Source organism: Ranitomeya variabilis, chromosome 1 (genome assembly GCF_051348905.1).
Source record: "Ranitomeya variabilis isolate aRanVar5 chromosome 1, aRanVar5.hap1, whole genome shotgun sequence".
In the NCBI taxonomy this organism is placed as follows: domain Eukaryota; kingdom Metazoa; phylum Chordata; class Amphibia; order Anura; family Dendrobatidae; genus Ranitomeya; species Ranitomeya variabilis.
In genome coordinates, this window is record NC_135232.1 from 42337255 (window position 1) to 42364595 (window position 27341).

The 27341-nt window shown below is 46.4% G+C and overlaps 1 protein-coding gene across 3 annotated transcripts in view; it reads right to left on the reverse strand.

The window, feature by feature from the left end:
• Positions 1-15885: 15885 nt before the first annotated feature.
• Positions 15886-27341, reverse strand: part of LOC143804491 (phospholipid-transporting ATPase IC-like) — a 103375-nt gene continuing 91919 nt past the window's right edge. For all 3 annotated transcript variants that reach the window (XM_077282648.1, XM_077282635.1, XM_077282640.1), the window contains exon 28: positions 15886-16461. In XM_077282648.1, the coding sequence (XP_077138763.1) occupies positions 16258-16461 (204 nt within the window). In that variant the 3' untranslated portion in view covers positions 15886-16257. The remainder of the gene's footprint in view (positions 16462-27341) is intronic.

Below are 27341 nucleotides of genomic sequence, written 5' to 3' on the forward strand. Positions count from 1 at the left end.
TTCCGCATTTCATCCTCAGACAAATGGTCAGACCGAGCGAACTAATCAGACTTTGGAAACTTATTTGAGATGCTTTGTGTCTGCTGATCAGGATGATTGGGTGGCTTTCTTGCCATTGGCCGAGTTCGCCCTTAATAATCGGGCTAGTTCGGCTACCTTGGTTTCGCCCTTCTTTTGTAATTTTGGTTTTCATCCTCGTTTTTCTTCGGGGCAAGTTGAGCCTTCTGATTGTCCTGGTGTGGATTCTGTGGTTGACAGGTTGCAGCAGATTTGGGCTCATGTGGTGGACAATTTGGTGTTGTCTCAGGAGCATGCTCAGCGTTTTGCTAACCGTCGTCGGTGTGTTGGTTCCCGGCTTCGGGTTGGGGATTTGGTCTGGTTGTCTTCCCGTCATGTTCCTATGAAGGTTTCTTCCCCTAAGTTTAAGCCTCGGTTTATTGGTCTGCAGCGCCCCAGAGTTCTGGTCGTTGCAGTACTATGGCTCAGCCACTAAGGGGGAGCTATGGTACGTTCGATGGCACTGAAGGAGTTCATCTGATCAGGTATCACAGACACCAATACATTTCACCGCCGGGCCTCCAGGGGGAGCTAAGGGTTCTATTTACTAGGCCACTCTCCACTTACAGGTAAAACTGGGGGTCAGGCAGGAAGTTAGAGAGAAAGCTGACTGGATATGAACCAGGCAACACCTTGTGGCAGAGGGTGTTGCAGGAGAGGATTCGGTAGGGTCTCTGTCAGGTTTGGGACCCTGATGGAGACCTGGCTACAAGAAAGAAAGTAACGGGACCGTGCCTGCACTGAGAAGCGGCGGTGCCCTAAGGAAGGACTAGAAGAGAGATATATTGTGCTGAGTGAGAAACGAGATCGAAGCAATAGGAGAATACCAGTAGGGGTGATGCTGTGAGAAGAGGGCAACATCCTACTGAGGCGCATAACCGGTGGCCGGAACGCCGAGGGAGTATTTCAATAGACAGCTTCAAGCAATACTCTAAACAGCGGCAGGACAGTCAGTCTCAGGCGGGCTGTCTCACCTAAATCACCTATGAAGTCTTGGGAGGCAATTGTGGGAGAGGGGCATCTCTAGGGTCCCGGAAGAACTCCAGGCCTACCCGTCAAACGGGTGCCGTTCTAACTGTAACATCAGGAAGGGACGGATGATTAGCAGAAGATCAGTTAATCGAGTTGTTGTGAGGGAACTTAAGAAACAGACACAACAGTTGTGGGGTACTTTCCGTAAGCATAGCAGGGAAGGACTACAACACATAGCGCTAAGAAGGAAGGCACTGATTTCCACCTGTGAAGTGAACTCTGGAGGTGCCATTGGACCGGCCGGACTTGCGCAGCCTGGTGAACCATATTCTGGACTGAGGACTCAGAGATCTCCAGTAAAGAGGTAAAGAGACTGCAACCTGGTGTCCTCGTTATTTACCGCGACCTGCACCCCACAACTGCACCGCTACACCACCACTTATTGCACCGGACGTCCCCCACTGACGGACAGGGCCACGGACTGGGTCTAGCCACCGTGACAACCCCAGGACTGAGACCCAGAGGCCCGGCTCCGGGTACCCCTAGGCCCTGCGGCGGTGTGGGGGCGCTCCAGGTCCTTATAGGATTTCTGAGATTATCAATCCGGTGTCTTTTCGTTTGGCCCTTCCGGCCTCTTTTGCTATCCATAATGTTTTCCATAGATCTTTGTTGCGGAAATATGTGGTGCCCTGTTGTGAATTTACTTTTTGCTCCCTCTAGTGGTTACTAGTTTTTTGACTCTGGTTTTTCTGTCATTCCTTTTATCCGCACCTGGGTCGTTAGTTAAGGGTGTTGCTATTTAAGCTCCCTGGACCTTCAGTTCAATGCCTGGCAACGTAGTTATCAGAGCTAGTCTGCTGTGCTCTTGTCTACTGATCCTGGTTCCAGTTATATCAGCTAAGTCCGCTTTTTGCTTTTTGCTATTTTGTTTTGGTTTTGTATTTTTGTCCAGCTTGTTCCAAATATATATCCTGACCTTTGCTGGAAGCTCTAGGGGGCTGGTGTTCTCCCCCCGGACCGTTAGACGGTTCGGGGGTTCTTGAATTTCCAGTGTGGATTTTGATAGGGTTTTTGTTGACCATATAAGTTACCTTTCTTTATTCTGCTATCAGTAAGCGGGCCTCTCTGTGCTAAACCTGGTTCATTTCTGTGTTTGTCATTTCCTCTTACCTCACCGTTATTATTTGTGGGGGGCTTCTATCCAGCTTTGGGGTCCCCTTCTCTGGAGGCAAGAAAGGTCTTTTGTTTTCCTCTACTAGGGGTAGCTAGATTCTCTGGCTGGAGCGTGTCATCTAGAATCAACGTAGGAATGATCCCCGGCTACTTCTAGTGTTGGCGTTAGGAGTAGATATATGGTCAACCCAGCTACCACTGCCCTATGAGCTGGATTTTTGTATTCTGCAGACTTCCACGTTCCTCTGAGACCCTCGCCATTGGGGTCATAACAGTTTGCCAGGCCAGTATTAAATGTTTAAAGCATTGCAGAAGAGGGATTATAAGAAAGAAGATTCTGAGTTTTTGTTTTTTTTTTCTTCTTCCCCTTTACCTCAGAGTGGCTATGCTTGCTGCAGACATGAATGTCCAGACCTTGATTACAAGTGTGGACCAGCTGGCTACTCGTGTGCAGGGCATACAAGACTATGTTATCAGTAATCCTAGGTCAGAACCTAAAATACCGATTCCTGAACTGTTTTCCGGAGACAGGTTTAAGTTTAGGAATTTTGTGAATAATTGTAAATTGTTTTTGTCCCTGAGACCCTGTTCATCTGGAGACTCTGCTCAGCAAGTAAAAATTGTTATTTCGTTCTTACGGGGCGACCCTCAGGATTGGGCTTTTTCGCTGGCGCCAGGAGATCCGGCATTGGCTGATATTAATGCGTTTTTTCTGGCGCTCGGTTTACTTTATGAGGAACCCAATCTTGAGATTCAGGCAGAAAAGGCCTTGCTGGCTATGTCTCAGGGGCAGGACGAGGCTGAAGTGTACTGCCAAAAATTTCGGAAATGGTCCGTGCTGACACATTGGAACGAGTGTGCACTGGCCGCTAATTTTAGAAATGGCCTTTCTGAAGCCATTAAGAATGTTATGGTGGGTTTTCCCATTCCCACAGGTCTGAATGATACTATGGCACTGGCTATTCAAATTGACCGGCGGTTGCGGGAGCGCAAAACCGCAAATTCCCTCATGGTGTTGTCTGAACAGACACCTAATTCGGTGCAATGTGATAGAAAAATCGCAAATTCCCTCATGGTGTTGTCTGAACAGACACCTGATTTAATGCAATGTGATAGAATCCTGACTAGAAATGAGCGGAAAATTCATAGACGCCGGAATGGCTTGTGCTACTACTGTGGTGATTCTACACATATTATCTCAGCATGCTCTAAACGTATAGCTAAGGTTGTTAGTCCTGTCACCGTTGGTAATTTGCAACCTAAATTTATTCTGTCTGTAACTTTGATTTGCTCACTGTCGTCTTTTCCTGTCATGGCGTTTGTAGATTCAGGTGCTGCCCTGAGTCTTATGGATCTGTCATTTGCTAAGCACTGTGGTTTTACTCTTGAACCATTAGAAAATCCTATTCCTCTTAGGGGTATTGATGCTACGCCATTGGCAGCAAATAAACCGCAGTATTGGACACAGGTTACCATGTGCATGACTCCTGAACACCGCGAGGTGATACGTTTCCTGGTTTTACATAAAATGCATGATTTGGTTGTTTTAGGGCTGCCATGGTTACAGACCCATAATCCAGTCCTGGACTGGAAGGCTATGTCAGTCTCAAGTTGGGGCTGTCGTGGTATTCATGGGGATTCCCTGCCTGTGTCTATTGCTTCTTCTACGCCTTCGGAAGTTCCGGAGTATTTGTCTGATTATCAGGATGTCTTCAGTGAGTCTGAGTCCAGTGCACTGCCTCCTCATAGGGACTGTGACTGTGCTATAGATTTGATCCCAGGCAGTAAATTTCCTAAGGGAAGACTGTTTAATCTGTCGGTACCTGAACATACCGCTATGCGTTCATATATCAAGGAGTCTCTAGAGAAAGGACATATTCGTCCGTCTTCTTCCCCTCTTGGTGCGGGATTCTTTTTTGTGGCAAAAAAGGACGGATCTTTGAGACCTTGTATTGATTATCGGCTTTTAAATAAGATCACTGTCAAATTTCAGTATCCTTTACCGCTGTTGTCTGACTTGTTTGCCCGGATTAAAGGTGCCAAGTGGTTCACCAAGATAGATCTTCGTGGTGCGTACAACCTTGTGCGCATTAAGCAAGGTGATGAATGGAAAACCGCATTCAATACGCCCGAAGGTCATTTTGAGTACTTGGTGATGCCTTTTGGGCTCTCCAATGCGCCTTCAGTTTTTCAGTCCTTTATGCATGACATTTTCCGGAAGTATCTGGATAAATTTTTGATTGTTTATCTGGATGATATTTTGGTTTTTTCTGATAATTGGGATTCGCATGTGGAGCAGGTCAGGTTGGTCTTTAAAATTTTGCGTGAAAATTCTTTGTTTGTCAAGGGCTCAAAGTGTCTCTTTGGTGTACAGAAGGTTCCCTTTTTGGGGTTCATTTTTTCCCCTTCTGCTGTGGAGATGGACCCAGTCAAGGTCCGAGCTATTCTTGATTGGACTCAGCCCTCGTCAGTTAAGAGTCTACAGAAGTTCTTGGGTTTCGCTAACTTCTACCGTCGTTTTATCGCTAATTTTTCTAGCATTGTGAAACCTTTGACGGATATGACCAAGAAGGGCTCCGATGTAGCTAACTGGGCTCCTGCTGCCGTGGAGGCTTTCCAGGAGTTGAAACGCCGGTTTACTTCGGCGCCTGTTTTGTGCCAGCCCGATGTCTCACTTCCCTTTCAGGTTGAGGTGGATGCTTCAGAGATTGGAGCAGGGGCCGTTTTGTCGCAGAGAGGCCCTGGTTGCTCTGTTATGAAACCTTGTGCCTTTTTCTCTAGGAAGTTTTCGCCTGCCGAGCGAAATTATGATGTGGGCAATCGGGAGTTGTTGGCCATGAAATGGGCATTTGAGGAGTGGCGTCATTGGCTCGAGGGTGCTAAGCATCGTGTGGTGGTCTTGACTGATCACAAAAATCTGATGTATCTCGAGTCTGCTAAACGCCTTAATCCGAGACAGGCCCGCTGGTCATTGTTTTTCTCCCGCTTTGATTTTGTTGTCTCGTATTTACCAGGTTCAAAGAATGTGAAGGCCGATGCTCTTTCTAGGAGCTTTGTGCCTGATGCTCCTGGAGTCGCTGATCCTGTTGGTATTCTTAAAGATGGAGTTATCTTGTCAGCTATTTCTCCGGATCTGCGACGTGTGTTGCAGAGATTTCAGGCTGATAGGCCTGAGTCTTGTCCACCTGACAGATTGTTTGTCCCGGATAAGTGGACCAGCAGAGTCATTTCCGAGGTTCATTCCTCGGTGTTGGCAGGTCACCCGGGAATTTTTGGCACCAGAGATCTGGTGGCCAGGTCCTTTTGGTGGCCTTCCTTGTCAAGGGATGTGCGGTCATTTGTGCAGTCCTGTGGGACTTGTGCTCGAGCTAAGCCTTGCTGTTCTCGTGCCAGCGGTTTGCTCTTGCCCTTGCCTGTCCCGAAGAGACCTTGGACACATATCTCCATGGATTTCATTTCTGATCTTCCGCTATCCCAGGGCATGTCCGTTATCTGGGTGATATGTGATCGCTTCTCAAAGATGGTCCATTTGGTTCCTTTGCCTAAGCTGCCTTCCTCTTCCGATCTGGTTCCTGTGTTTTTCCAGAACGTGGTTCGTTTGCACGGCATCCCTGAGAATATTGTGTCAGACAGAGGATCCCAGTTCGTTTCCAGATTCTGGCGATCCTTTTGTAGTAGGATGGGCATTGATTTGTCGTTTTCGTCTGCTTTCCATCCTCAGACTAATGGACAGACGGAGCGAACCAATCAGACTTTGGAGGCTTATTTGAGGTGTTTTGTCTCTGCTGATCAGGACGATTGGGTGACATTCTTGCCGTTGGCTGAGTTTGCCCTTAATAATCGGGCTAGTTCCGCCACCTTGGTTTCGCCTTTTTTCTGCAACTCTGGTTTCCATCCTCGCTTTTCTTCGGGTCATGTGGAGCCTTCTGACTGTCCTGGGGTGGATTCTGTGGTGGATAGGTTGCAGCGGATCTGGAATCATGTGGTGGACAACTTGAAGTTGTCACAGGAGAGGGCTCAGCGCTTTGCCAACCGCCGCCGCGGTGTGGGTCCCCGACTACGCGTTGGGGATTTGGTATGGCTTTCTTCCCGCTTTGTTCCTATGAAGGTCTCCTCTCCCAAATTTAAACCTCGTTTTATTGGGCCTTACAAGATATTGGAAATCCTTAATCCTGTATCTTTTCGTCTGGATCTTCCTGTGTCGTTTGCTATTCACAATGTATTTCATAGGTCCTTGTTGCGGCGGTACATTGTGCCTATAGTTCCTTCTGCTGAGCCTCCTGCTCCGGTGTTGGTTGAGGGCGAGTTGGAGTACGTGGTGGAGAAGATCTTGGATTCTCGCCTCTCCAGGCGGAGGCTTCAGTACCTGGTCAAGTGGAAGGGCTATGGTCAGGAGGATAATTCCTGGGTGGTCGCCTCTGATGTTCATGCGGCCGATTTAGTTCGTGCCTTTCATGCCGCTCATCCTGATGGCCCTGGTGGTCGTGGTGAGGGTTCGGTGACCCCTCACTAAGGGGGGGGTACTGTTGTGAATTTACTTTTTGCTCCCTCTAGTGGTTACTAGTTTTTTGACTCTGGTTTTTCTGTCATTCCTTTTATCTGCACCTGGGTCGTTAGTTAAGGGTGTTGCTATTTAAGCTCCCTGGACCTTCAGTTCAATGCCTGGCAACGTAGTTATCAGAGCTAGTCTGCTGTGCTCTTGTCTACTGATCCTGGTTCCAGTTATATCAGCTAAGTCCGCTTTTTGCTTTTTGCTATTTTGTTTTGGTTTTGTATTTTTGTCCAGCTTGTTCCAAATATATATCCTGACCTTTGCTGGAAGCTCTAGGGGGCTGGTGTTCTCCCCCCGGACCGTTAGACGGTTCGGGGGTTCTTGAATTTCCAGTGTGGATTTTGATAGGGTTTTTGTTGACCATATAAGTTACCTTTCTTTATTCTGCTATCAGTAAGCGGGCCTCTCTGTGCTAAACCTGGTTCATTTCTGTGTTTGTCATTTCCTCTTACCTCACCGTTATTATTTGTGGGGGGCTTCTATCCAGCTTTGGGGTCCCCTTCTCTGGAGGCAAGAAAGGTCTTTTGTTTTCCTCTACTAGGGGTAGCTAGATTCTCTGGCTGGAGCGTGTCATCTAGAATCAACGTAGGAATGATCCCCGGCTACTTCTAGTGTTGGCGTTAGGAGTAGATATATGGTCAACCCAGCTACCACTGCCCTATGAGCTGGATTTTTGTATTCTGCAGACTTCCACGTTCCTCTGAGACCCTCGCCATTGGGGTCATAACAGTGCCCGTTGTTTCCTCTGTTGATCCTCCTGCTCCTGTGTTGGTTGATGGGGAGTTGGAGTATGTGCTTGAGAAGATTTTGGATTCTCGCTTTTCAAGGCGGAGGCTTCAGTACCTTGTCAAATGGAAGGGTTGTGGCCAGGAGGATAATTCTTGGGTTTTTGCCTCTGATGTCCATGCTGCTGATTTGGTCCGTGCCTTTCATCTGGCTCGTCCTGATCGGCCTGGGGGCTCTGGTGAGGGTTCGGTGACCCCTCTTCAAGGGGGGGGTGCTGTTGTGAATTTTGCTCTTGGGCTCCCTCCGGTGGTTGTTGGTGGTAGTGCAGTTGTCTTGGGGTTGTAATCCGGGCAGGTGTTTCTGCTGATTGCAGCTCTATTAGGTATTTAGGTGTGCAGGCTCCATGAGTCAGTGCCAGTTGTCCATTGTTCCTGCAGGTTTCACATCTCTTCTGGCTTCTCCTGCCCTGCTGCCCAAATCGGCAAGATAAGTTCTGTTTTTTTGTTTCTGCAGCCCACATGCTGTGGGTCTTACAGTTCAGTGCTTTTCAATGTCTTTTCTTGTCCAGCTTAGTCTGTGTAAGGATTTATTCAGTCTAGTTGGATTCTCTGGAGATGCAGATATACCTTCCATATCTTTAGTTAGATGTGGAGTTTTTGTATTTTCTGCTGTGGATATTTTCTAGTGTTTTAATACTGACGGCATAGTATTCTGTCCTATCCTTTTCTATTTAGCTAGAGTGGCCTCCTTTGCTAAATTCTGGTTTCAGTCTGCGTGTGTTTTTTCCTCTCCTCTCACAGTCAATATTTGTGGGGGGCTGTCTATCCTTTGGGAATTTTCTCTGAGGCAAGATAGTATTCCCTTTTCTATCTATAGGGGTATTTAGTCCTCCGGCTGTGTCGAGGTGTCTAGGATTGTTAGGTACATCCCACGGCTACTTTTAGTTGCGGTGTTAAGTTCAGGGTTTGCGGTCAGTACTGGTACCACCTTCTCCAGAGAACGTCTCATGCTGCTCCTAGGTCACCAGATCATAACAGTCTGTTATATAGAGTATGAGCACTCACATAGCCCCTATACACAATATGAACACCTACATAGCCCCCTTTGTATAGTATGAGACCCTAAATAGCCCCCTATAAACAGTATGAGCCTTCACATAGCCTCCCTAGATATATTATGAGCCCGCACATAGCTTGCTATTTAGAATAGACACACTCACATAGCCCCTATGTACAGCATGAGCCCCTACATAGTCCCCACATGGCTGCTTATATACAGTGTAAGTCCCCACACAGACTCCCTATATACAGTGTGAGCCAGAGGCGTAGCTAGGGTTTCAGCTTAGGGGGGGCAAAAAATCTGAGTGGGCCCCTAACCAGGTACCCCTGACTACAGCGACGTGGTGCACCCTAATTGTGAGCCTGGGGGAACATCAGCAGATGACCGCACTGTGACTGAAAATAAGTCTATATACAAAACCGAACAATGATATTACTATATGAGGACCATATATTGGTAGATACCAGTCGTGCAGACAATATAAGAGATCGCAGCACAGTTATAGACAATAATTTACAGAGGACATTCTTTCTGATGGAGTCATTCATTTTTCTCATCTTTTCCATCTGGCCCAGACCGACATGACAACTTCTCCACCCAGGACTCGTCTGCAGATATTATGAGGACACATTAGACTTCTCACATTCCAGCCCCGTCCCCATCTATCCCCAACCTGCACAAACTCCTCATTCTGCTGATACCCCAATACTGAGCCGCTGCTTCCATATGTGTCCTACAGCACCTGCAGTATGGTACAATAATGGTGCCGCCCCACATAGTAATGCCACCACTGTGCCCCTTACATAGTAATAATGACTCCTTTGTGCTCTCTAAATGATAAAATTCACCCCTAGAAAACATTAATGCCCTGTGCTAGTGCCCTTCACATTTTGTCCCTAAAAAGTAATAATACTACATATGAAATTTTAATGGTCTCAGTACTCTGAGTGCCCCTATAGCAATAATGTTTAAGTGCCCACTTAACATTTAATAATGTCCCCTAAGTAGCCTCCATGAACAGCTTGACTATACACAGTATGGTGGGCCCACAGCTTTCCTATACACAGTACAATGCCCCCACAGCTCCCCAATACACAATATGATGATCCCACATCTCCCCTATACACAGTATGATGTCCCCACTGCTCCCCTATACACAGTATGATATCAGCACTGCCCCCTATACACAGTATGGTATGCTCACAGCTCCCTTATACACAGTATGATTGGCCCACAGCTCCCGTACATACAGTATGATGTCCAATAGAGCTCCCTTATACATAGAATGATGTTCCCATTGGTCCCTCAAAACACAGTATAATAGTTAATAGTGTCCTGACACTGTGTCGCCTGCACTGAAAGTCACACTGCCAGGAGGAAATTAACTTTATTCCTCACTGCAGCCAGGGGGGCGGCGCCGGCATGGTTTCAGTCACCGCTCTGTGTATAGAGCGCAGCAGCTGTAACTGCACCTCTTAGGCTATGTGCACACGTTGTGGATTCCATTGTGGATTTTTCCATGCAGGTCCTGCAAGATCCGCAGGTAAAATGCCCTGCGTTTTACCTGCGGATTTACTGCAGATTTTGTGCAGTTTTTGTACGGATTTCACCTGTGTTTTTACACCTGCGGATTCCTATTAAGGAATAGGTGTAAACCGTTGTGGAATCCGCACAGAGAATTGACATGCTGCGGAAAATACAACGCAGCATTTCCACGTGGAATTTTCCGCAGCATGTGCACTGCGGATTTGGTTTTCCATAGGTTTACATAGTACTGTACAACACATGGAAAACTGCTGCAGATCCGCAGCCAAATCCGCAATGCGTGCACATACCCTTACTTCAACTGACAGCCAGCTCAGCAGCCTCTACCACCCAGTAGTTGCGCACTGATGCCCCTATAAATAATAATGCTTCTTAAGTGCCCACTTGACATTTAATAATGTCCCCTGAGTCCCCCCATGTACAGTGATAGTGGCCCCAATCTGCCCAATCTGCAGGCGGTCAAGTGACGACTTTTTCGGCTTCTCTCAATTCTCTTCTATTGAAAGAAACCAAACCTTTCTAGTCGACACAAGCACATAGTAAACATGTGGTCACATGACCGCCTGATGACGCCAGTGATATTGGGGCTCATGGCAGCAGGAGCTCTGTGTCATGATTTGGCAGTCTGCTTATTATTAAAGCACCACTCTATCAGGGTTTTTTTTTCACTGCTGGAGGTGCTTTAAGCACAAGTCCCCTGCCCCGGCCATATACTCATCTTCCGCCATATTGACCGCTTTTTGGCATCGCTCCAGTCCCGCAGCTCCATCTTGTGAGCACAGCTTCTGATTGGCCAGAAGTTAGAAGCTGCATCATAAGCGCTCAATGTAAGTCTATGAGGGCCAGGAAGAGGCGAGAAAGAGGCCAGAACGAGGCTCTTATAGACTCACATTGATACCGTACCGCTCCATGAAACGCTAGGGCAGAGGACAGGTCACAAACTGCAGGAGACGAACCCAAACGGTGCGGTGGCGAAAACTGATGAAAACGCCGGAAGGTGAGTATCAGACAGTTGGTCTTAGATTGAGACTATGTGCCCACGTTGCGGATTTGTGTGAGGATTTTTCCACGCAGATTTTGAAAAATCCGCATGTAAAACGCACTGCGTTTTACAAGCGGATTTCCAGCATTTTTTGTGCGGATTTCCCCTGCGGTGTTACACCTACGGATTCCTATTAAGGAACAGGTGTAAAACGCTGCGGAATCCGCACAAAGAATTGACATGCTGCAGAAAATACAGTGCAGCGTTTCCGTGTGGTATTTTCCACAGCATGTGCACTGTGAATTTTGTTTTCTATAGGTTTACATGGTAGAGTCAAATCCGCAACGTGTGCATACCCTTAAAGTGCCACTCCAGAGGTGAAATAAAAAAAATGCTGGAATGATGCTTTAAGGGTATGTGCACACGCTGCAGATTTCGCTGCGGAACTGCAACGCTTCCGCAGCTGCGGGTCCGCAGCGGTTTCCCATAAGTTTACAGTACAATGTAAACCTATGGGAAACGAAATCCGCAGTGCACATGCTGCGGAAAAAAACGTGCGGAAACACAGCGGTTTATATTCCACAGCATGTCAATTCTTTGTGCGGATTCCGCTGCGGGTTTACACCTGCTCCAATAGAAAACTGCAGGTGTAAACCCGCAGCAGAAACCGCACTAGAAACCGCGATAAATCCGCAGTAAAAACCGCAGCGTGTGCACATGCCCTGAATGTGATGCAGCTCATGGCTTACCCAGCTGGTAAGTATAATAAGCCCCCTACCTCCCCATCCCAGAGAACAACTATTACATGTGATGGAGTGCATATAATCTCATAACAAAGCCGTATAATAATCAGCCCCCCAGTGCCGTCGCCCTTCACCCACCTCAGCCCTCACAATACCCTTATCTTCTCACATTCACCTCCTCAGTGCCCTGTCGACCCTCCCCCACAACACCCCCCATCCTCACATTCACCCCCCAGCCCTGTCCCCCTCCCCCACCTAAGCCCCCACAACACCCCATCCTCTCACATTTACCCCCCAATGACTATGACATGCCTATCAATCTAATGTATCTTATCCCCACTTACCGATGAAGTTTGCAGCAGGACCAGGAAGTATCTGAGTGAGTGATATGGAGGTGGGCACTAGGACCCAGCGTGCCTGCCCTGGGCCAATTCCAGCACAGGGAGAGGGAGGGAACAAACCTGCAGCCTGGAGAAGCTCCTGAGGTCGGTCAGCACAATAATACAGTTCAGGAGGGACGAGCGTGCAGAATCGCCGTCTGACAGGGGAGCAGGCATTTTGCTGCGCTCCTCCTGTATTGTGCCTCATCACGGAAGTGGCAGTGCCGGCTCCCAGTGGGCCGCTTCATGTGGCAGGGCCCGGGGCGAAGGCCCCCTCTGCCCCCCCAGTAGCTACGCTACTGGTGTGAGCCCATGTCATAGAAAACATTAAAATCCATAACACATCTCCAGGGAGGGGGCATTCACCCCCCCCATCCTCTCTCACGTAGAATCTCTCAAAGAGAAAGAGTTGACCATCTAAACCTCTTTTGATATAGAACCATATGTTGAACATATGGGAACTGAGGAAATTACGTATGGCTGAGCAGTGACAAAACTAATTAAAACTCATTTTGAAGCACAGACTCACAAGTACACAAGTAAAAAGTCCATCAAAATAACACAGTTTTCAGTAATACTGTTTTAGATAAAAAATAGCATAAAAGCCATCCCACCACGACAAGCATTTTGGATGTTCTCGCATTTTTTTTTATACGTGTCATTTGTGATATAATTTTTGATTGTGCTGCACCACATTGGACTTTTAGGCCATGTTCACACAGTGCGTTTTTTACCGCGGAATCGCGGCGGTTTTGCCGCTGCGGTTCCGCAGCTGTTTTCCATGCAGGGTACAGTACACTGTACCCTATGGAAAACAGGACACACTGTGCACATGGTCCGGAAATTTAAAAAAAAAAGCCGTGCTGAATAGCTCCCGGAAAAAAGAAGGAGCATGTCAATTCTTCTTCCTGAACCGCAGCGGTTCTGCACCCATAGACCTCCATTGTGAGGTCAAAATCGCAGTAAAACCCGCAGATCAAAAATATATCTGCGGGTTTTACTGCGGTTTGTTGTGCAGAACCGCTGCAGCCGGAAGTGCGGGGAAGCCGGCGGAAGTGCGGGGCCGGAAGTGCGTGGGCGGAGAGACATGGAGGCATACCGGCGCATGGGGATCGTGTCGGCCGTTTGATTGATTTGGTATGTGTGTCTGTGTGTGTGTGTATGTGTGTGTGTGTGTGTCTGTGTGTATGTGTGTGTGTATGCGTGTGTGTGTGCGTGTCCCCATGCGACGCTAGTGCCTCCATTGTGCTAAGTCGCCGTATGGACTACTACTCCCATCCGGTATTAGGATGGGAGAGTTGTCCCTGTGTCCGGCGACTTAGCACAATGGTAAAGTTACACCAAACACCTACACACAATACACATACATGACACACAGTACATACAACACATAACATAGAGTATATACTCACCAACAGCACACTTGTAGGCGAAGCCCTCGATCCTCCAGGAAAAAATCCAAAAATAATAAACCAAATCCATACTCCCTGTCCGCAGAATCCATAAAACGAGTGTCCCACGCCGATCGGCTGCTCTCCGGCGATATACTGCCAGGAGCGAAGCTCCTAGCAGTGTATCGCGTACTGTCCCGGAGCTCAATGACTCCGGCGTCTCGGTTAACAGCAGTACAGCTGCGTTGAACTTTCCCACGCAGCACTGCCGTTAAGCGAGAGTGCCGGGGTCAATGACCGCCGGTAAACTCGCTCGCGCATGCGCAGTGACACACCGACAGGAACTATGGCTCCTGTCAGTGTGTTGCTGCATCCGTGGAGAGCAGACATATCTCTGGATGTGTCTGTTCTCCATGGAAAATCTTCGTGGGATACGTGGCACTTAAATACGTGGCACTTAAATACGTGACACGTGTCACTTATACGTGATACGTGTCACTTAAATACGTGACACGTGTCACTTATACGTGATACGTGTCACTTAAATACATGATACGTGTCACTTAAATACGTGGCACGTGGCACTTAAATACGTGGCACTGAAATACGTGATACGTGGCACGTGGCACTTAAATACGTGGCACGTGGCACTGAAATACGTGGCACGTGGCACTGAAATACGTGGCACTTAAATATGTGGCACGTGGCACTAAAATACGTGGCACGTGGCACTGAAATACGTGGCACGTGGCACTGAGATACGTGGCACGTGGCACTTAAATATGTGGCACGTGGCACTTAAATACGTGGCACGTGGCACTACAATACGTGGCACGTGGCACTTAAATACGTGGCACGTGGCACTGAGATACGTGGCACGTGGCACTTAAATACGTGGCACGTGGCACTAAAATACGTGGCACGTGGCACTGAAATACGTGGCACGTGGCACTGAAATACGTGGCACGTGGCACTTAAATATGTGGCACGTGGCACTAAAATACGTGGCACGTGGCACTTAAATACGTGGCACGTGGCACTGAGATACGTGGCACGTGGCACTGAAATACGTGGCACGTGGCACTGAGATACGTGGCACGTGGCACTGAAATACGTGGCACGTGGCACTGAAATATGTGGCACGTGGCACTTAAATACGTGGCACTGAAATACGTGGCACGTGGCACTTAAATATGTGGCACGTGGCACTTAAATACGTGGCACGTGGCACTACAATACGTGGCACGTGGCACTTAAATACGTGGCACGTGGCACTGAGATACGTGGCACGTGGCACTTAAATACGTGGCACGTGGCACTAAAATACGTGGCACGTGGCACTGAAATATGTGGCACGTGGCACTTAAATACGTGGCACTGAAATACGTGGCACTTAGGCTATGTTCACATTTGCGTTGTGCGCCGCAGCGTCGGCGCCGCAACACACAACGCAAAGTAAAACGCAGCAAAACGCATGCACAACGCTGCGTTTTGCGCCGCATGCGTCCTTTTTTTGATTGATTTTGGACGCAGCAAAAATGCAACTTGCTGCGTCCTCTGCGCCCGGATGCGTGCGCTGCAGTGACGCATGCGGCGCAAAACGCGGAGCGCTGTCATTCAAAACACGTCCACTCATTTTGGTGTTTAGTCCCAAAATGGAGGATGGAAGAAGAAAAGGGTTGGACAAGGAAATGACATCATTTCTTTTTTTTTTTTCCCCCACTGCAGTTAAAGCTTTATTTGTGTCAAACACAGACAATTTGCAGAGAAAACTGCATAAAAAAACGCACAAAAAACCGCACTAAAAACGCACCAAAAAACGCACCAAAAACGCACCAAAAACGCACAAAAAACGCACCTGCGTTTTCTGCAGAGACCTGCAGATTCAGTCAGGAAAAAAAAAGGATGGAAATCCTGAACGTGTGAACATAGCCTAATAATGTGTGTTTTTCTCCTTTATTCCTTTACATATATTGGCACATTGGAATATTTGACTGTACAGTATTCTTTCTGCCATTTTGTATTATATTGTAGTCATAGAGGTAATCGTTATACGTGTGTTCACATTAACTTGTCCCATCTGGTGGATTTTGGTGGCCACAACTCTATTACGAGCTGTATTGTTGGCCACAGGATTTTTTTTAAGTGTTTTTAATTATTTCTGGCTTGTAGTTTTTGTATCATTACAATTTGTTATTACTTTTGAGAGATCCCTGTTTATTACATGTTCTTTTCTTTTTTATTACTGATAATGTATGAAATTGATTTAATAACTACACCTGTAAATTAATTTGAAGCCTCGTAATAAAGTCTACAAATAATTTATTAAAATCATTATCTACATAAATGTCAGTAACCCGGCATCATAGTCCATGTAAACATTAAGCACAAGAATACAACTTCTTTGGACACCATCTCTGGCTATAGAAAAAAAGTCTCTCTTTAAAACGGCGTTTTATCCTGGCGATCATTTTGAGGACGCCCTGTCTGGCAAAGGCAATTGAAAGGTCGTCCATGTCAATGCATAGGTAAACCTAACCTACCAAAATGGGGCTGAGATTATGTAGTAGCTCTCCATTCTGACTCAGAGGGTGATCCCAAACAAGGACTCCTTCTAAAGTGTCTATATCTCCTAAAGATCCATTTCGACAAATGCTACTTTTATGAGACAACCCCTTTAAGCGTTCCCATTAGATCCACTCATTTCATTGGGTGCAGCCTTCTTCCTCCGTATGCTGCGTCCGGTTGAGATGAGCTCGCCAAATCCTCTCTGATGGGAGAATGCATAGGCTGAACGTCGTATAGATGAAGCGCGTCGGATCGGGCTCACCTCTTCTTCCACTGGTTCCTTCTCTATGTATCTCTCAGGATTTCTTTGGACCTTTAGAAATAGAAAAAAACATATTACATGAGACAACAATAATCAGGTGATTACAATCTGTAATATACTCCAGAGCTGCATTCACAATTCTGCAGGCTTCAGAGCTGAATTCATTGATTTTTGATATGCATTGTAGGGAATGTAGTGTAAGAAAGCCCGGAGGTAAGGTCCTGGATGACAAATATGTAGTGGTTGGCCACTATGAGAAAACAGATTCCATATTGTGACTGTGGTATCCATCTTGTCTTGTAACCCCTCTGTCATGGTGATAAAATAACATTGATGGATGGGGAAGTTTTACATTTCTATTCATGCCTCTTAAGGTCTTATTGGCTCATATTTCAAAGGGAACTTTCCTTTGTGACACAACTGAAGTAGCCTACATATCCTAATAAACATGAAGTCCTGAGTACTCCATACCAGGCTGTGCTGTATTGGTTTCCGAGGGCTCGTGAAACAAATCTTATTAATTTGGAATTCGAAAGGCATGGAAGAGAATATATTTAGCTAACAGAATTTGGTGACGAACGTCCGGGAACAGACCTCCATTATACCAACTGGATCTCGAGGTGGAATGGACCCTCCAGTAAAAGTGAAATCTAGTGCTGTAGCATAAGGTAAGAAGCTCATTCTTACATTTGTAGCTCACTTTTACTGAGAGCTTGGTCTACCTCCATTCCAGGTGAGTTATTTTGCATTAAACAGTATGGTCCAAAAACTGGAAAAGATAACTATGCCGTTTTGAAGTTTGTGCATGTGATGAGTTCAGTGTAGAAGTGTAAAATGTAGTGAAACTTGTACTTGGAGGATTGCTAGTGCTATGTCTTATTATGGTATAAATGGCATAATCTACTGTGGCAAAGAGGTTGGTGCATCAGTACAGAAGGATCTGGGGTCTGAAATAGTCAAAACTCTTGCTGTTCCAATATTTAATTCAGGTAGACACATTACCATGGACAATTATTTCACCAATGTTGAACTAGGCAATTTTCTGCTTGCAAAAGCTATTACACTTGTTGGTACTATAAAGCAAAACAGACATGAAATTCCGGAAGCACTGAAACGCAATCGTCAGTGAGCACTTTATGAGAGTGTCTTTGGATTCAATAACAAAGCGACTTTGGTATCTTACAAGGCGAAAAAGGAGAAATCAGTGATTTTACTCAGTACCATGCATCACGATTGCAGTGTTGACAGCAATGACAAAAAATTGAAACCAGAAATCATCCTGCATTACAATACAACAAAAGGAGGTGTAGACAAAATGGATGAGATGGTGGGAGAATATTCGTGTAAGAGGCAAACAAAACGATGGCCTGTAGTACTATTTTCAAATATGCTTGATGTAGCAGCCCTAAATTCATTCATTATTTATACAGAAACTCATCCGGAATTTCATGCACAGAGGAAGGACAGGAGACGCGTATTCTTGAAGGACCTTTGTCATGAACTTACAATGCCTCACATGATAGAGCGAAGCGACTTGAAATGCTTGCCAAAGCAAACTAAAGAAGCAATGAAACGGTGTGACGTACAGTTTCAGATTATTCCAGAGCCAGGAGAAAGAAAACGAAAGCGTTGTTTCATGCGTCCAAGAAACATAGAGAGGAAAACTGAGCGATATTGTTCCACTTGTAAGGAAACTGTTTGCAAAGAACACTCTTCTGAAAAAATAACATGTCAGAATTGTTTGGAAGACTGATATAATAGAAAAGAAAGTTAGAATAAAAATGTAGCTGCAGCTAGTTTGCTATAGATTTCTATGCGTTTTTGTGTGTTTTCATGTCTGTGTGAAATTTGGAAAAAAAAAAGATTTTTGGGTGTTTTCTGTGAAAAATTATAATTAAAATTTTGTCCACTATTCATATTTTATTGAGCAATTTTGCTATAAACTTGTGAAAGTTATTTAAGTGTATTTTTCTACATTATGTGCATGGGGGCCTAAAAGGCCCCCAATACGTTAATATGTATATTTTTAACGTCATGCGTTCTAGGGTTAAAGTGCCTTAAATACGATCTACAGCAGAGTCCTTTGGTTTACTGTTAAGCCAGACTGGACCTCGTCCCTAGGGGGCACGCTCTTGTGTCAGAGCCATTTCTGCAGTTCATGCAAGAAAAGGCACCAGAAATGGTTCTTAATTACAAAGTTATGCTTTACACGATATTTATGGTGTTCTCAGTCAGGTATAACCCAGACATATTTCAATGTACCCCTTTCATGCCCCAACTGTAGAATTCAAGTGATGAATCCAGCTAAACCATTGTCACTGTATTTGAAACAGAGGTAAAAGATGTGGAAAGTGACCTAATTTTCCTTAATAGAGGATGGCACATCAGACATCATTGCATTGCTCTGAAACAACAAGCCCATTTTTAACGCAGACTTTAAATTACTTTGTTGCTGGATCGGGATACCGAGATGCTGCTCCATTCTACACTGGATATGTTGTGGTCACACAACATGAGGTAACAAAAGGCGAACCACTCCCTCCTCACATGTCGGCACAATAGACAGAGCTGAAGGCACTCTCTGAAGCTTGTAGAGAGACAAAGGGTAAAATGGCCAAATGTTTATGTAGACAGTAGATCTTCCCTCATGTCAGATGAGACACCTATTAAAACTACAGAGAGTGTAGGGGCCTTGATGGAGGCTCTCCTATTACTGACCAAGCTTGGGATGGTGAAGCCACCAATGAAGCCAATGGAAGTACATGCGCTGATGTATTCCTCAATGAAGCAGCAAAGAGGCCTAGAGTCGAGAGTCTAGTACTAATGTAGACCATGACCTCAGTGACATCTGTCACTCCTGATGTTTTTGAGTCCCTACAATAGGAGGAGTGGGAGACGCAGGCGACCCAACTGACTGAGCAACATCTGTGGGTAAGGGCGGTAAGCTTTGATTTCATAAGCTCTCTACTCAATTATAGCCAAGGTAACCCATAGACTAACATATTTTTCAAAAGCAGCTGTATGCGATTTGGTGGACAAGGTATGGGTGGCCCCAGGGTTCAGTACCCAGCCGGCCAGGTATACTCAGTCTTCCATGATGTGTGACGTAGGAAAAACTGTTAAGACCCCACACAAACCTACCCCTCATCTTCTCCACCGTTTTAGAGATTGCAGATTGACTATATACAGTAACCACAGATAGGGGTATATGAATTTGTGCTTGTTTGTGTTGATCTCTTTTTAGATTGAGGCATATCTGGTGCAAAAAGCTACAAGGCTCCTGCTCAAACACTCATGAAGGAGGTGGTATGTAGATATGGGATGCCTGAACTGATAGAAGTACACATCTTGCAGGAAAGGTCGTGAGGCAGCTTTTGCAGTTTCTGAGAATTAACCGGCTTTCCACACACTTTACCGTCCACAGAGCAGTGGAAAGGCTGAATGGGATATTAAAGTTAAAAATCCAGAAGGAAAAGAAGACCGGCAAGAAATGGACTGAATGCTTGCCTATAGCTCTTGTCCCAATAAGATAGGCTCAGATAGAAAAACAAGTCTCTCTTCATATGAGATACTTTTTGGCTCAGTAAGTAGAATAGTCATTTCAGATGCAGCGTCATAGCTTGACCAGCAATGCACAAGCCTTGCAAAATGGACTAAATAGTGTGATAAACAGGTGTATTTTTCCTTTCCAAACCATTTCAGATTCTCTGAGTCCTAACCATTGCAATTTCAGTGAAGCTTGAGGGAACACCAACTTGGATATGCGCAGCCACTGTCAAGAGTCCCACCACCAGCAAAATGATGGTCTCAGCACACCATAATGGTAGCGTCATGGTTAGGACATGGTTAATGTCCTGTTCTCTCAGGGTTAATTTTGCTGGCCTCCCTTTGGATCTGGGAGGGGTATTTATACTCACTCCAGACCAGGATTCCCTGTCAGCTATACTTTCATCTTGTTTGTGTGCCTGACCCCTGGAGTGTGTGCTCGGTTTGCAATTGTGTTCCTTGCTCTCTGTGCTTTACTCTGCTTGTTTGTTCTTTTGGATTTCTGACCTCTGGCTTCACTTCTGACAAGCCCCTGTCTCTCCCCTTTGGTACCTCCTGATCTCTTGGTTCTGATCTTAGCTTGTTTGACTACTCTCTTGTGTGTATCATCTCCTCTGCACCCCGGCATCTGGCTCTGCCCCTGACCACCTCCCTGTTGTGAAATTGGATTCTGGGCTCCCCCGGTGGCCACTTGTGGAATTGTACTTGTGTGCATCATCCCCTCTGTTCACCTGCTCCTATCAGGATGTGGGAGTCGCTATATAACCTTGCTCCTCTGTCAGTTTCATGCCGGTCAACAATGTAATCAGAAGCCTTTCTGTGCATGTTCTTGCTACTAGACAACTCCCAGCTAAGTTGGACTTTTGTCCTTGTGTGTTTTTGCATTTTGTTCCTGTTCACAGCTGCTGTTTCGTTACTGTGTCTGGAAAGCTCTTGTGAGCGGAAATTGCCACTCTGGTGTTATGAGTTAATGCTAGAGTCTTAAAGTAATTTCTGGATGGTGTTTTGATAGGGTTTTCTGCTGACCATGAAAGTGCCCTTTCTGTCTTCTTGCTATCTAGTAAGCGGACCTCGATTTTTGCTAAACCTATTTTCATACTACGTTTGTCATTTCATCTAAAATCACCGCCAATATATGTGGGGGCCTCTGTCTGCCTTTTGGGAAAATTTCTCTAGAGGTGAGCCAGGACTGTCTTTTCCTCTGCTAGGATTAGGTAGTTCTCCGGCTGGCGCTGGGCATCTAGGGATAAAAAAACGTAGGCATGCTACCCGGCCACTTCTAGTTGTGCGGCAGGTTTAGTTCATGGTCAGTATAGTTTCCATCTTCCAAGAGCTAGTTCTCATATATGCTGGGCTATGTTCTCTCGCCATTGAGAATCATGAGTTTGACCGGCCCAAAAAAAAGGGTTAAATTACTGGCTGAGAAAGGAGAGAAAAAAGAAGTCTGCTACAATTTTTTTTTTTTTTTTCCCTCTAGTTCTGAGTGTGCTCTTAATTGAATCACTTGCTAGTCTGCCTATACTGCAGCCTTCCTCTCTTTCTCTCCTTCTTATCCTTGAATGGCTCTGTGTTCACCTGTTTCAAATGGATCTTCAGAGTGTAGCTACAGGTTTGAATAATCTCGCCACAAAGGTACAAAATTTGCAAGATTTTGTTGTTCATGCACCTATGTCTGAGCCTAGAATTCCTTTGCCTGAATTCTTCTCGGGGAATAGATCTCACTTTCAAAATTTTAAAAATAATTGCAAATTGTTTTTGTCCCTGAAGTCTCGCTCTGCCGGAGACCCTGCACAGCAGGTCAGGATTGTAATTTCCTTGCTCCGGGGCGACCCTCAAGACTGGGCTTTTGCATTGGCACCAGGGGATCCTGCGTTGCTCAATGTGGATGCGTTTTTTCTGGCCTTGGGGTTGCTTTATGAGGAACCTCATTTAGAGCTTCAGGCGGAAAAGGCCTTGATGTCCTTGTCTCAGGGGCAAGATGAAGCTGAAATATACTGCCAAAAATTCCGCAAATGGTCTGTGCTTACTCAGTGGAATGAGTGCGCCCTGGCGGCGATTTTCAGAGAAGGTCTCTCTGATGCCATTAAGGATGTTATGGTGGGGTTCCCTGTGCCTGCGAGTCTGAATGAGTCCATGACGATGGCTATTCAGATCGATAGGCGTCTGCGGGAGCGCAAACCTGTGCACCATTTGGCGGTGTCTACTGAGAAAACGCCAGAAAATATGCAATGTGATAGAATTCTGTCCAGAAGCGAGCGGCAGAATTTTAGACGAAAAAATGGGTTGTGCTTCTATTGTGGTGATTCAACTCATGTTATATCAGCATGCTTTAAGCGTACTAAGAAGCCTGACAAGTCTGTTTCAATTAGCACTTTACAGTCTAAGTTTATTCTATCTGTGACCCTGATTTGTTCTTTGTCATCTATTACCGCGGACGCCTATGTCGACTCTGGCGCTGCTTTGAGTCTTATGGATTGGTCCTTTGCCAAACGCTGTGGGTATGATTTGGAGCCATTGGAGGCTCCGATACCTCTGAAAGGGATTGACTCCACCCCATTGGCTAGTAATAAACCACAATACTGGACACAAGTGACTATGCGTGTTAATCCGGATCACCAGGAGGTTATTTGCTTTCTGGTGCTGTATAATCTACATGATGTTTTGGTGCTGGGATTGCCATGGCTGCAATCTCATAACCCAGTCCTCGACTGGAGAGCTATGTCTGTGTTAAGCTGGGGATGTAAAGGAACTCATGGGGACGTACCTTTGGTTTCCATTTCATCATCTATTCCCTCTGAGATTCCTGAATTCTTGTCTGACTTTCGTGACGTTTTTGAAGAACCCAAGGTTGGTTCACTACCTCCGCACCGGGAGTGCGATTGTGCCATAGACTTGATCCCGGGTAGTAAATACCCTAAGGGTCGTTTATTTAATCTGTCTGTGCCTGAACACGCGGCTATGCGAGAATATATAAAGGAGTCCTTGGAAAAGGGACATATTCGTCCTTCGTCATCTCCCTTAGGAGCCGGTTTTTTCTTTGTGTCTAAGAAAGACGGCTCTTTGAGGCCGTGTATTGATTATCGACTTTTGAATAAAATCACGGTTAAATATCAATATCCGTTACCACTGCTTACTGATTTGTTTGCTCGTATAAAGGGGGCCAAGTGGTTCTCTAAGATTGATCTCCGTGGGGCGTATAATTTGGTGCGAATCAAGCAGGGGGATGAGTGGAAAACCGCATTTAATACGCCCGAGGGCCATTTTGAGTATTTGGTGATGCCTTTTGGTCTTTCAAATGTCCCTTCAGTCTTCCAGTCCTTTATGCATGACATTTTCCGCGATTATTTGGACAAATTTATGATTGTGTATCTGGATGATATTCTGATTTTTTCGGATGACTGGGACTCTCATGTCCAGCAGGTCAGGAGGGTTTTTCAGGTTTTGCGGTCTAATTCCTTGTGTGTGAAGGGTTCTAAGTGTGTTTTTGGGGTTCAAAAGATTTCCTTCTTGGGATACATTTTTTCCCCCTCTTCCATCGAGATGGATCCTGTCAAGGTTCAGGCTATTGGTGATTGGACGCAACCCTCTTCTCTTAAGAGTCTTCAGAAATTTTTGGGCTTTGCTAACTTTTATCGTCGATTTATTGCTGGTTTTTCTGATGTTGTAAAACCATTGACTGATTTGACTAAGAAGGGTGCTGATGTTGCTGATTGGTCCCCTGATGCTGTGGAGGCCTTTCGGGAGCTCAAGCGCCGCTTTTCTTCCGCCCCAGTGTTGCGTCAGCCTGATGTTGCTCTTCCTTTTCAGGTTGAGGTCGACGCTTCTGAAATCGGAGCTGGAGCGGTGTTGTCGCAGAGAAGTTCCGACTGCTCCGTGATGAGACCTTGTGCTTTTTTTTCCCGTAAATTTTCGCCCGCCGAGCGGAATTATGATATTGGGAATCGGGAGCTTTTGGCCATGAAGTGGGCTTTTGAGGAGTGGCGTCACTGGCTTGAGGGGGCCAGACATCAGGTGGTGGTATTGACTGACCACAAAAATTTAATTTACCTTGAGTCTGCCAGGCGCCTGAATCCTAGACAGGCGCGCTGGTCGTTGTTTTTCTCTCGGTTTAATTTTGTGGTGTCTTACCTACCGGGTTCTAAGAATGTTAAGGCGGATGCCCTTTCTAGGAGTTTTGAGCCTGACTCCCCTGGTAATTCTGAGCCCACAGGTATCCTTAAAGATGGAGTGATATTGTCTGCCGTTTCTCCAGACCTGCGGCGGGCCTTGCAGGAGTTTCAGGCGGATAGACCTGATCGTTGCCCACCTGGTAGACTGTTTGTTCCGGATGATTGGACCAGTAGAGTCATCTCTGAGGTTCATTCTTCTGCGTTGGCAGGTCATCCTGGAATCTTTGGTACCAGGGATTTGGTGGCAAGGTCCTTCTGGTGGCCTTCCCTGTCACGAGATGTGCGAGGCTTTGTGCAGTCTTGTGACGTTTGTGCTCGGGCCAAGCCTTGTTGTTCTCGGGCTAGTGGATTGTTGTTACCCTTGCCTATCCCGAAGAGGCCTTGGACGCACATCTCGATGGATTTTATTTCGGATCTGCCTGTTTCTCATAAGATGTCTGTCATCTGGGTGGTGTGTGACCGTTTCTCTAAGATGGTCCATCTGGTTCCCTTGCCTAAGTTGCCTTCTTCTTCCGAGTTGGTTCCTCTGTTTTTTCAAAATGTTGTTCGTTTGCATGGTATTCCGGAGAATATCGTTTCTGACAGAGGGACCCAATTCGTGTCTAGATTTTGGCGGGCATTCTGTGCTAGGATGGGCATAGATTTGTCTTTTTCGTCTGCTTTCCATCCTCAGACTAATGGCCAGACCGAGCGGACTAATCAGACCTTGGAGACATATTTGAGGTGTTTTGTGTCTGCGGATCAGGATGATTGGGTTGCTTTTTTGCCTTTGGCGGAGTTCGCCCTCAATAATCGGGCCAGCTCTGCCACCTTGGTGTCCCCGTTTTTCTGTAATTCGGGGTTTCATCCTCGATTTTCCTCCGGTCAAGTGGAATCTTCGGATTGTCCTGGAGTGGATGCTGTGGTGGAGAGGTTGCATCAGATTTGGGGGCAGGTGGTGGACAATTTGAAGTTGTCCCAGGAGAAGACTCAGCTTTTTGCCAACCGCCGTCGTCGTGTTGGTCCTCGGCTTTGTGTTGGGGACTTGGTGTGGTTGTCTTCTCGTTTTGTCCCTATGAGGGTTTCTTCTCCTAAGTTTAAGCCTCGGTTCATCGGCCCGTACAAGATATTGGAGATTCTTAACCCTGTGTCCTTCCGTTTGGACCTCCCTGCATCCTTTTCGATTCATAATGTTTTTCATCGGTCATTGTTGCGCAGGTATGAGGTACCGGCTGTGCCTTCCGTTGAGCCTCCTGCTCCGGTGTTGGTTGAGGGTGAGTTGGAGTACGTTGTGGAAAAGATCTTGGACTCTCGTGTTTCCAGACGGAAACTCCAGTATCTGGTCAAATGGAAGGGATACGGTCAGGAGGATAATTCTTGGGTCACTGCCTCTGATGTTCATGCCTCCGATCTTGTCCGTGCCTTTCATAGGGCTCATCCTGATCGCCCTGGTGGTTCTGGTGAGGGTTCGGTGCCCCCTCCTTGAGGGGGGGGTACTGTTGTGAAATTGGATTCTGGGCTCCCCCGGTGGCCACTTGTGGAATTGTACTTGTGTGCATCATCCCCTCTGTTCACCTGCTCCTATCAGGATGTGGGAGTCGCTATATAACCTTGCTCCTCTGTCAGTTTCATGCCGGTCAACAATGTAATCAGAAGCCTTTCTGTGCATGTTCCTGCTACTAGACAACTCCCAGCTAAGTTGGACTTTTGTCCTTGTGTGTTTTTGCATTTTGTTCCTGTTCACAGCTGCTGTTTCGTTACTGTGTCTGGAAAGCTCTTGTGAGCGGAAATTGCCACTCTGGTGTTATGAGTTAATGCTAGAGTCTTAAAGTAATTTCTGGATGGTGTTTTGATAGGGTTTTCTGCTGACCATGAAAGTGCCCTTTCTGTCTTCTTGCTATCTAGTAAGCGGACCTCGATTTTTGCTAAACCTATTTTCATACTACGTTTGTCATTTCATCTAAAATCACCGCCAATATATGTGGGGGCCTCTGTCTGCCTTTTGGGAAAATTTCTCTAGAGGTGAGCCAGGACTGTCTTTTCCTCTGCTAGGATTAGGTAGTTCTCCGGCTGGCGCTGGGCATCTAGGGATAAAAAAACGTAGGCATGCTACCCGGCCACTTCTAGTTGTGCGGCAGGTTTAGTTCATGGTCAGTATAGTTTCCATCTTCCAAGAGCTAGTTCTCATATATGCTGGGCTATGTTCTCTCGCCATTGAGAATCATGACACCTCCCACTCTGTCACATGGTTCAGGTCCTGTTTGTTACCTGGTTAGTAACCCGGCGCTTTTCTCAGCTCCCTTGCTGCTGTGTGCAGCTCTCCCCGCAGCAGTAATACCCGGGAGCTGTGACAGATAGACTATCTCACAGCGAGAGAAAGCGAATGTGTCAGATAAATTACAACATGTGGTCACTATGTCGACCTTATGGGAAATATCCAGGTTGGGGCTCATATACAAAAATGTCCAAAATGGGAGAATTGGTTATAGGAACATAACGCAAACAAAGACTCATGGCGGGGAGAAACATTATATTTCCTGAACCTGCCAATTGGTTCAAGGGTCTAAGCGGATGGCTCTCACAGATCACATATACATATACGTGGGTAGCATGCTCCATGCTCCTATATACCTCCAGAATTGATCACAAGGGGGAGGGGAATGTAGGAGAACAAGTTCCTTTCTGTGACTGTAGTATGGTTCTTGTCTTGTAATCTCAAATAACACTAATGGGTAGCGGAAGATTACAATTTGTATTCACAACCCCTTAAGGCCCCGTCACACATAGCGAGATTGCTAGCGAGATCGCTGCTGAGTCACAAGTTTTGTGACGCAACAGCGACCTCAGTAGCGATCTCGCTATGTGTGACCCGTACCAGCGATCAGGCCCCTGCTGCGAGATCGCTGGTCGTGTCGGAATGGCCTGGACCTTTTTTTGGTCGTTGAGGTCCCGCTGACATCGCTGAATCGGTGTGTGTGACACATCAGTGTGGAGTAGGAATCTGGCTATTAGGAGCACCCCGAAACAGCTGTCTGTGGATGTTTTCCTTTATTGGATGCTGCCCTTCCCGTGGTTGTTCCTTCCCGGGGAAAGGTCTGGCTATTCACTGCTTGCGTTGAGAAACACGTGATGGTGTCTCCGCAGCTATCCTACATGCATTTGCATATTTCCCATAAGGGATGGGGGCAGTGTTCTGGATCACTGCATTGAGAAACACGTGATGGTGTCTCCGCGGTG